The sequence below is a fragment of the Gambusia affinis genome, linkage group LG23 (genome assembly GCF_019740435.1).
Source record: "Gambusia affinis linkage group LG23, SWU_Gaff_1.0, whole genome shotgun sequence".
NCBI classification, from domain to species: Eukaryota; Metazoa; Chordata; class Actinopteri; order Cyprinodontiformes; family Poeciliidae; genus Gambusia; species Gambusia affinis.
The window spans coordinates 10,207,529-10,218,846 of record NC_057890.1 but is presented as its reverse complement, the minus strand read 5'-3'; the positions used below and the strand labels follow the sequence as shown (position 1 = coordinate 10,218,846).

The window sequence follows — 11,318 nt, the reverse complement described above, 5'->3', positions numbered from 1 at the left end:
TCTACACGTCGCTCTTGCTTTTCAGGTTGAGATGCAGGAGCGGACAGAATGATTTGTTCCACAGTCAAACGCTCTCAGTTAGTCCTTTATGCGGAAACCCAGTAGAACAAGGTCAGGACCCAGTTTGGGTCTTTTCTTACTCAAAGCTGTTGTGGATTGGACTGTCTAATATCCTGTACAACTCTTTATCATGTGCAGCAACACTGACGAACCATTCTTCTGTAAACATAAAATATTAGGGAATGACATGCAAAATGGGGTCATGCTTTATAACCTATAGGTCAGTGCAGTTTTTTGTTTCCTGTGGTTTTGGAGAAACACCGTTTATCCGTAGCTAAGCTAAAAAAAATAAATATTTGAATTCATCTTTTATTAAATGGCAATTATTACTTTGAATATGAATGCTAAAATGTCAGGGCCACTAACAAATTGTGCTGTTTTTGAGAGCTACACATTTTTTTAATACCTGCAAAAACAAAAACATCAAAGCAATTAAAAAATAAAGTCAACAACTGTCAGAAGAAAGTGCATTATGGTTAAATTTAATAAAAATTGGAATGTGACACAACCAAACGCCATATTTGGGTCCCAACTGGCGCTGTTTGTCTAAAGGTCATTGAGCTCAAAATGACAACACTACTTCCGCTTTGGACTTTCAAAATTAAATTTCTATTACTAGCGGTGTTCATTCACTTTGCGTAAACCCTTCCAGCAGTTTTTATAAAGGGATATTAGTTTCTAGTGTTTACATACGTAATTTGTTTTTTGTAGTAATACTGGTTTACAGGTAGAATTTATTATTGCTATTTTAAAATTTTTACATGTTTAATTTATTACGTGTTTATCTTATAGAGATCTTGCATGCAACTAGAGCATGGTTAGGAGTTATTTCTACTTAATTCAACCAGACCATATTTCTTTGTATGGAAAATTAAACATTTCTTATTCTATTTCAGGAGAGGTTTTTCTTACTATAAGAACCTAGGAAGTCCTTGACGTCTTTTATATTTTATTTAGTTCTTTTTCTTGGATCAGAGCCCCTTCTTTGACTTTTTTGTGTGCGTCCACAATATGACTTATGTCAAACCATAGACTTGTCATCTTTGTTTAGGTCATATATTGTTTTAATTTAGAAAGCACAGACACATCCAGTACTATATTAAATAAATACATAAATAAATAAATAAAGACTTAATGATAGTAGCACTCTCTTTAGTCAGTCACTTTATCTAGAAGAGGTACATAGGAGAATATTAACCTCTATTCAGTGCTTGTCTGACATAGTGTCCCAATTAAATATTTTTAAGTTTGTAATTGTGATGTGACGAGCTTAATTTGATGATTATTATTATTATTATTATTATTATTATTATTATTATTATTATTATTATTATTATTATTATTATTATTTTATTAAGGTGTCAACAACTACATTTGTTTAAAAAACTTGCTGCATCTCTTCTACAGTGCAATAGGATCCTGTTTTAGAAATCATGCCGTTTTATTTTGAAAGGGTGCCGCGTTTCCGCTACCCTACGAGTGCACGCTAGGAACTTGATGCGTTACTGCTGTGTGAAAGCCCAGCCATTGACGAGTCATCGCTGGAGAGGACCCCAGAGCAGACTGAGCCGCTGAGTAACCGCTTTAAACGGGGCATATCACTTCATCCCCGCGGATTTATCGCATCACACACGCCTTAAGGAGCAAAACGGCGGTTGCAGAAGCGGACCGGACTTCCATGCAGATTGTGGTTTGGCACATTTGAGTGAAGCGGTTATCTTTTAGTCTGGACCCGAACGCAGACAAGCCCAAAAGAGACAGACAGACAGTAAAGTAGTACCAGAGCCGCCACTACATCTGTGAGCGAACTTGGCATCTCTGCGCGGTGGGAGGTGTCTGTCTGTTGGTCTGTCGGCTTCGGCTTGTTGCAAGTACCTCTGCCAGGGACTTCTTTCATAAAAAGGGGTTCATGTTTTTGTAATTACTCCATCTTTGTGTGTGTTTTTCTGCAACCAACTGTGGCTTTAATGTGACGCACCGGGCTGATATTAGTGCTGAATCTCGAAGAGGATTCCCACTGCAGAGGAGTTCAGTAAAGGCTCGTTAATTCAAGTTTTTACCTTCATACTTCAGCAGGACCAGCACAACCAACACCAATGTGATAGGTAATGATTATTTTTTTGTTTTATTTAAGTCGGTTCGTGTCTTGTTTTAGTTCTGTGGGTAAAGTGAGCAGCATAGCCGGGTTTATGAGTTCCTCAACAGGCACCAGTGAACCCCGCAGTGCTGCTCTGAGCTCTGCATCACATCCAGCACAAGTCTATTGGGCTCTTAAGACCCAAATGCATGCAAAAACACATGCAGCTTTCCAGTTGTGTTATGATATGCATGCCTCATCCATCAGGAGTGCAGTGATGATTGCGCTGTTGACTTGGGCTTTTGATGCTGCCAAACAAATCTGTTTTCAATAAGTCACATTTACTCTGAAATGCCTGGACTTTTATTATACTCCACAGATATCTACTTCTGCGATGCATTTTATTAGAAATTGGCATATCAGCACGGCCAATGTAAAGGTATTTAAAGACAGTATCTCCCGATCTATTCCAATATATTTTTCTGTTTTTCTTTTAAGGCCTGGCATACCATTTGTGATTTTTGGTTATATTGTTTGTTTGGTTGTTTTTTTTATGCTGTTGGACTTTAATAGAGGTTGTAGATGTGAATTTCACAGTCAATGGAAAAAAAAAAAAGACTAAATTATTATGTTTATTGACAGAAAGTGTTTAGAGCTCTTAGTTAGATTGGTTTCAACTAACTTTGTGGTCATTAGCAGGTCAGATTCTGAAAAATCTAAATTTATTAAATTCACCAAAACTAAAAACTCCTTCCATTTTCAGCTTGTAAACAAAACAACCATAGACTTTTTCCTCAGTTTTGACATTTTCACCAACTGCTCTGGCAATCTGATTAAAGTGCTTAAAACCAAAGTTAGAAAGAAAATTAGACCGATTTTGAAACTGAAACTTTTTAAAACCTTAATATACATTGATCCAGGTAAACAGCCCCATGTCATGTAGCTCTTGTGAAATACATTCAGATTAAGACAACCAAGTCTTTGTTGCTGCACGCCTTTGTGGTCATCTGATGTCATATGTTTATGGTTGTGAATATTTAATGATTCAGGTTTCATACCGATCGCAAAAGCTGGTCTGCTGCTCGGCTGCAATGCACAGATGATTCAGGCACCAGGAGAGCAACTGTCCACCCAGAGGGTGCTAAACCGCTGCGGTTGTTTTTTTTTTGTGATTTAGACGAAAGTAATGCACTTCAGCGCTCTCATTCTTGAGTTGTACCTCTATTCAGTCTGTGTCATCTCCTTCTGAGGGATTACCTCCCCTCCTCATTGTTGGAGCCGCTCACAGGAGCAGACAGTGCAGCACCTGGGACTTGAGACATCTGGTTGAATAAATTTCCTCTCTTAACCTCGAGGGTGGCCTGCGCAATCTGCGGTATTATGCCATGCTAATTTTAAAACCTGCTCATTACACGTGTAACTGCACAGCACACATGGCTGCACAAACAAGCCGGCTGATTGTACCTGCTGGTCTTAAACACACACCTACTGGGGACCTTTCAGTGGGAAGATCTGGTACAACCTTGGTAGCCTAATATTTGAAGCATCTTCTGGACTGCTTGTTTTAGATTTAACTCTGCCAATACTTGCATACTTGAGGCTTTTTTTTTTTTTTATTAACGTTCCTTATGTCATAAATTCCACCACACCAGCTGGATTGTTGATGAGAGAGGTTTTGTTGAGTTGTAAATTTACTGACTCACATTTTACTCAGCTTAGACGTAAACTTTGATTTATACAGGATTGGTGTGACTGTAAAAAAAAGAAAGAAAAGCCCACAGATGAGTGATTGAAAATATATTCACAGTTCCATCATCGCAAAGCAAAGCAGCTGCTGTTCCTCTGTGCCAGTGATGATAAGAGCAGAAGTTTATCTGCAGGCTGTTTTGTGAGGCTGCTGCCAAACCCAGTAAGCATATTCCCTTACGCCTCGTGCTGCCCTGTAATTCTGTATGCTGAGTAATATATATCGATCGCTCTGTCCGGTCCTCACTTATGCAGTTAGTGGTCCGTGCAGTCGTTCTCTCCATGTCATTTCTAGTGGACCACCCCTCCACCCGTCCTCTCTCATGTTAAGCTGCCGAACTGCTGCAGGCTGGCCTAACCTTGAGGTCAATCGGGCTGCTGCTGTGTCTTTGGGCTAAATTTAGAACGTGGAGCAATTAGGCTACATCACTAATGCACCAACAGCACAGAGGCACTCGGGATGCACATCGTCTCCTTACATGATGGACCACACTGTCATGCCTCTCAAATTTCCTGATTAATGGGTTTTATGGATTTGAAGTCTTTCTGTAAAATGAATGTACTGCTTCGTGTGAGAATGGGCTCTATTTATGAACAAAAGTCTTTGGAAGAAATATTTTTATGGACTCAGAAGCTCATAAAAATGCATCATTTCGACTGAGGTCAAGCCCGGTGGTTGGGGCTCTCGGCAGTCAGTCGTCCAGAGGCCCATCGTGTTTTGGAGTTACAAAATGTTTAAAGTTGACAGGAAATTTTAAAATATCACTTGGGAATTATGTGTTATTGGAAGATTGGAAGATTAATATCTGAACACCAACTATTAAGTCTTAAAAAATGCAAACATAAAAAAAACCCCCAACTTAAATAATTGAGCAATCCTTAGCCTGGTGGGGGAACAAGTTAAAGCCTTCTGACCCGCCAGGCTTATGGTGCACTGGAGTAGATTCTCCCTACTTTTGGCAACCTTTTCTAAATAGTTGGAAAATAAATGCATCTTTATTGCAACTGAATATTCAGATAGCTACATAAAAAATTAAAATATATTCAGTGAAGGAAATACAAAACAAATTAAGAAAATATATTGTATTTAATTTAGAAATTGCTTGTGCCTATAAAATAAACAGAATCAGTCTTTTAAATTGATCATTTGACTTGGTAGGAGTGTTACCAGGATTTACACATAATTCATATTGTCATAATCTCAGAACGTCTTGCAAATTTTAGCTCAAAGACGTCTTGCTTCAGAGAAGTTTAAATACAACACGACAAACTGGCCTCTTTCTTTTAGTCGCTCTTCAAAATGGGAAAGACTAGAACGTGCAGTTCATTGAAGTCTAAAATGTCTGCAAGAAATTAGCTTCTCACATAAACTTGTCCATGTCTAGGATCAAAGTAATAATTAAAACTTAAAACGTTCTGAGTGAGTACCTGTTTTTAATCAAATCTCACTCAGTACGGTAAAGGAAGTAGAAATTATTAAAGTTTCACTGTTGGAAATTTGCAGTAAAGAGAGATACGGAATTCCCATAGCAACCAATACCAGCTAACTCCATGAGCGAAAACAAATCTTCTATCCTACCATCACAAAAATAAACATGTAGAGTTGCACAACTATACTAGGACATCAACTGTAATCGAGTGTTGTTGTTTTGTTTTTGTTTTTTTGTCAGATGAGACTATTATTGAGTTTTTCTGCAACAAACAGGCCTGTTTTGAGAGACTCTACAGCTTAATCAAATAATAAATATGAACATATACTAATTGTCATTATTTTCTTGTCTTTTAGTGACAAAGACTCAAGAAGACCAAGCCGGGCCAGGCCAGGCCAGGCCAGCCCTTACCAGACGGGTCAGCTGGGAGAGGGCCTCGTCACAACCTGCCGTTCAAGCTTTAAAGAGATTTGTCCGTGGCTGTCGGCGTCTGGTTGGTCTTCAGTCCTTCTATGTTGCAATCAGCTGTGTCTGGATGTCGGCAGCAGGATGGATTCTGGACTTGATTTGACCATTCACACCTCACTGCAGCGCTGGCCACGCTCCCTGACGGACTGCCTGTCGTCCCTCGCCTCCCCAGTCTTTAAGCCCCTTCTTCTTACCTGGGGCGTCCCTCAGCCCTGTAAGGAAGGGCCTTATAGGAACTGCAGGTTGTCTTGTTAAAACAGCTGACGCTGCAAAGAGGAAGCAGATCCTAAGTCCTTACAAACTCTTACACAGAACAGGGGTTGCGTTGTCCACTTTCCTGACACGACTAGTTGCCTTTGTGTTTTTCTGAGAATATCTCAAGTTGAGTTCCGAAGTTTACACAGATAGTTTTGTCTAATTCCTCACTTTTTTTTCTTTAACACAAGTTCTTATTTATATTTCCGTTTTCTTTCCTTTGTGGTCTGAGCCCTGCAGAAGAATGTCCGAAAGTAGCAACAAAGCAGTAAAATTCCTCGCCCCTCATCCCCCGGCGTCCTCTGACTCCCCCTGCCCGTCACCTCAAACCCCCCACAAGAATGTGAACGGCTCTGCCAGTTCAGACTCGCACGTCGTGGAGAAGATCGGCGAGCAGCCTGAGGTGCGTCGGCGGCGCCACACCATGGAGAGAGACTCCAAAACAGCCGAGCACCGCTTCTTCCGCCGCAGTGTTATTTGTGACTCTAATGCCACAGCTTTGGACCTGCCCAGCAAAGCAACCGTGCTTCTCACCTCGCCCCCTGACTGTGAAGGGACTACCCTCTTCTTCTCCCCGCAGATCTGTAGGTCCGAGGAACAAGAACCCGAGGGCGAGAAGAACGCAAGAGGATCCTACCTGCAAAGTACCGGCTTTCAGCCTTACTCTGACCGTGGCGGGTTGGTCACACAGGGGCATGCACATCATGCTGAGGGAGATCTAAATGTCATCACTGTGGCTGTTCCCGCAATTAGTAGTGCTGATTATGGTGCAAAGGGGCCAACAAAAGAGCCAACCCCGACAGTATTGGATGTTACGGATAGAGCGGCAGGCAAACAGCCTGATGTCAAGTTGTGTGCCAGAGGGATGCAGGAAGCACAATGTTCATCAAAGGACGATAAAGTCGATAAACCAGCACTCGAGGGGAACATCAGCAGCCCGATCGAGGAGAAGGACCAGGAGACGGATGAGGAGAGGGGGCAAGCGAAAGCGAGAGCGGAGCAGAGGGAGGCCGAGAAACGAGTGCAAGAGGACATAGAGGAGGCAGAGACGAAGGCTGTAGGGACTTCGCCGGACGGACGCTTCCTAAAGTTTGACATAGAGATTGGGAGAGGGTCTTTCAAGACCGTGTACAAGGGACTGGATACGGAGACGACGGTGGAAGTGGCATGGTGTGAGCTGCAGGTAAGGTTCAACTCTGAAAACTATCACTGTTGCTGAAACTCTTTGCCAGGCGCTGGATTTTACCTCTATAGCATTGCGAGCACTGTTTTTAGTTTGGTACACTGATCCGGTTTTATGGGAGCAGTTCAGGAAGCTAAATACAAGGCAGTCATGAAGGAAAACTTGTTAGGGAAGCTGGAGAAGAGTTAATATTGTTGAACTTTCGTTTTCATGGGTTCCATCAACTAAATGGTTTAGCAAAAATTAGACAAACTATATAAAAGCCTTTCCAGTAAGACTCAAACTGAGATAAAAGTGATCAAGCTTTTTTGTTTACTAATACAAACGAGTCTAGTTTGCTGGAAGTGAGATCAAATCTAATCCAATCTAATTTTGGTCGAGTGGGAAATGCGTCAAAAATAAAAAAAAAATTAGCCAGTGCGACTCCATTTTTGTTAAAAGTGCATATAGTATTTTCGAATTTTTAGCGTTTGAAACCCAATCGAAAGAAAGTTGGCTGTGTGGCAAAATCTACCTTTAATTCAGGTCCATCCAAGGATTACTTCATAATTTAGTCAACTATAAAACCGAGCTAAATTGTACAAAATTCACAGTGGTTGAGAAAAACCCCAGCTGCTGCTATTTCAGAGAAAGAGGATTCTACATAGTGTCGACTCAGGGCATGTAAGTAGTTCCACTTTATGATCACAAGTTGCGTTATTTCAGTCCATCAGCAAAATCTCAATAAAATACATTAAAGTTTGCAAACGCCATCTGACAACATGTGAAAAAATCTAAGAAACAGGGATATTTTTGCAAAAAGACTGAAATGCATGTATTTCTAGGGTCAATTTAAATATTTGTCTTCTACGTTTCGATTTTTATTTTTTTATTAGCATTTTCATTGCATCCATTTCTTTGTTTTGTCCAACTCTTCATCAAATCTTTGAATAGTTGCTCATAATGTGGCTTAAAACTGTGACTGGATTAAGGTGCAAAGCACAACTAAGATTGCATGCTGCAATTTGAAAGGTTGCCAAACAATTGAGGGCCAAGTGTAGATGGGATTGAGTTCCTGATGACTGTGTTGGTAATTATTCAACAAAATGTGCCTGCTTGACATTTTTAAAACCCTGGGTGAAGACTGGTAGCTGGGGCGCATCCAGCCAGCTGTCACTCTTGTTCTTTTGCTGCATGCACGTAAACTGGAACAGCATGTGTTTAACACAAGGCAGGACGGCATGCGCTTTGCCGTACCACGTTCTTGCTTCATTGTAATGTTCTGATGCAAACTTTTGCAGTGAGTGTTTGTGTCAAAAAGACAGTGAGCCCTGAAGAACGAAAACCTAACATGACGGTGGATGCTGTTTCCCCCACCCCCCTGGTATTTATTAGCTTCAAAATGGGAAAGGGAGTCAGAAAGCAAATCTTGAGTTTTTAGCGCCATCTTAAATGTGCAGGATCAGAGGTGTGTTCAGCAGTCCAAGATGTAGACAAACAATGTTTACCAGTCATATGACATGTGGACTGAGCTGAGGTTTTAGCAGGAGAAGGAAAACACTGACATAGGCTCACGTGGAACCGCTTGTTGCCATGCCAAGGAAGACAAACATACAGGATTTTAAACAAAGCTTTTGGGATATGCCAGAGATTTAGCCAATGTCATTTCTTAATAAACACATGCAGTTTCAATCTACTTCACAGCAGATTAATTAGAACCAGAAGCAGCCAGAAGATTGCTCTGTTTTTTTTGGGGGGGGGGTTAAATAAATTTTGATTTAGCTTTTTTTTTGTGTGTGGGGGCGGGGAGGGGAAGTATGTGCTTGTATTGTTGTCATTTCCATCACAAGATCCTCCGCGAGTCTTCCTGAATCCCAGGGGCTGAGATGAGCTTTGCCTGACGCCCCGCGTCCAGGAGACGATGGTTTGTTTGGCAGAAAACAAATGTCGAGCCCTGGCTGAGCTTTTCTCTCACACAAATCTCATTTTCCTTCCCTTTGTGTGTCAGTTACTTGTGGAAATATGGAAACCTGGTGATCCTTAGCAGGGCTGCGCACAATACATCTCTACATAGTTTTGGACTGTGCACGTTTTTTAATTTTAACGGAGTTTAACATTTTTAAATTTAGTTTTGATTTTGAAGGTTTTCTGACTGTTTTGTTTTGAAGATTTTTTATTTTTTTTTGGCTTTATCAAAGATTCTTTGAAAAGAAAATGCTATTTTAACACCAATATCTGTCAGAAAACAGATGGATCACTTTCAAAAAATAGCTTTTGATAGAAACATTTGTGAACCTTTTTGGATAACTTTAGAACAACGAGGACATGTAATGGGCTTCATGAATAAAAAGGTTGTGTATACTAAGGTGCATAAATCCTCATATGAATTTCATCGTGCAAACATTTAGCTGTTCATAGATCTGGCATTTACATGCCGCATGCCTATTTATTCATAGCTACATTCATAAACATAGAAGTAAGTAATTTAAAAAAAATGCTTCTAAAGTCCTTAAAGTACCACGTATGTTCTGGAAATTAATTTTTGAGTTCAGACCATCAGTAGTATTGTTTCTGGTTAATTTGGGAAAGTAACTTTTACATTTCTGGAATGTATGAACTGTATTAAATAGTTCTACCATTTCTGTCTTGATACAGGACGTCTGATGGAGTTAAGGGCTGATGCAACAGTTTTGAAAAGAAGTTTATAAAGTATAATTTGACTTAATGATACTTTGTGTAACCTAAGTAGGGAACATTTGTGGTGGGTTGTCTTAAGTGCATGCAGGAACAAACAGTTTTCCGCACTTCCCTCCTATAATCCTCGTTAGTGTATTTCTGTCGAAGATGACAGAGCAACTGTTGACATGTGGCAGAAAGCTGAGAGTAAAGTTACATACATGCACACCCTCCCACCCTACAACCAATCACATTCCCACTCTGGGTGGGCATGGCAACTGGAGATCTTTGAGAGTTGGGATCATCTGGTACTGGCTGGCTTTCTAAAGGTGTTCCATACCATTAAAGTTGTTCAGAGTGCAGCATGTGTTAGTGTTTGTGATTGATGGTTAGATTAAGGTAGTTGGGTCTTGAACGTCCCTCGGCATTTGATCTGATCAAATCTGTCACCAAGGAAATCTTTGGACGGATGGAAACATAGCTTGAGAATAGCTGACAGATTGCTTAAGCTTTTAAGCAAACTCTACTGATAATGGAGGAAGAGGAGGAGAAAGGTCACCCTGTAGCTTATCTTAATGGGCCTCATTAGTTTGGATGGGAAAAAAGGGAAGATTCAGGTGACCTGAGATGAATAGAATCCTTGAAATGACTTATCTTTGGAGATTTAAATGATTCCTCCGTTTGTGTTGGTCTCCAAGGCTACCGTTGGTTTGTTGGAATCGGATAGGTGAGGAAAAAAACCAGCGGATTGGAGTCTTGTACTTTTAGTCTGTGGCGGTATAATTGTTTCTGTGACTCATGCACTAAGAGGTATATTTCAAAGATTTCAAACTGACGGAGGAGGGGTGAAGTTCAGAGGTCACTCTGATCCTCGCCTACCTGCTTGAGACCACCTATCGGTTCAGCAGAGGGGGTAGAGTATCCAAGACTGAATGAAATAAAATAAACAAGAACTGACTGAGTTTTGTGTATTTTTCTATGCCAGTTGGCTTGAAAATTGGAAAGCTTCGAGTGATGGGTACGGAAAGAAAGAAGGAAACTTGAAATTGGGTAAATGAGAAATCTTTGGAGAAAGGAACAAAGAAAGCGGTGAGAACAAATTAAAGACCTGGAGTGGGAGGAGGATCGGGCACAATATGACGGAGTGAAGATGAAAAGAATAAGGACTCCTCTGTGAGGAAGAGTCATCAACTACAGCATCTCGCATGTATTTTCTGGCAACAGTCAACTTGTGATTGGTGATGCAAGCAGTGTGAGTTGCACTGTTGCACTCAGACGTTTACATACACTCAATACGCCCTTCATGATGCAGTTTTGAACTTGATGACTTGATTGTCTGGTATTTTTTCTTTTTTCACGGTGGATTCAGATTGCAATCGATAAATTTTGTTAATTTTAAAAAATGAAACCTCGAAACCTGAAACCCTTTGATTCGGGCTTCTTG

At 40.6% G+C, this 11,318-nt stretch overlaps 1 protein-coding gene across 16 annotated transcripts in view; it reads left to right on the top strand.

The window, feature by feature from the left end:
* Nucleotides 1-1,569: 1,569 nt before the first annotated feature.
* wnk1b (WNK lysine deficient protein kinase 1b) overlaps nt 1,570-11,318 on the top strand; it is an 89,418-nt gene continuing 79,669 nt past the window's right edge. For 9 of the 16 annotated variants that reach the window (XM_044108107.1, XM_044108106.1, XM_044108115.1 and 6 more), the window contains exons 1-2: nt 1,571-2,165; nt 5,670-7,219. In XM_044108107.1, the coding sequence (XP_043964042.1) occupies nt 6,281-7,219 (939 nt within the window). In that variant the 5' untranslated portion in view covers nt 1,571-2,165; nt 5,670-6,280. Of the gene's footprint in view, nt 2,166-5,669; nt 7,220-11,318 lie in introns of all 16 variants that reach the window. The other 7 variants (XM_044108117.1, XM_044108118.1, XM_044108113.1 and 4 more) reach the window with 4 other exon arrangements.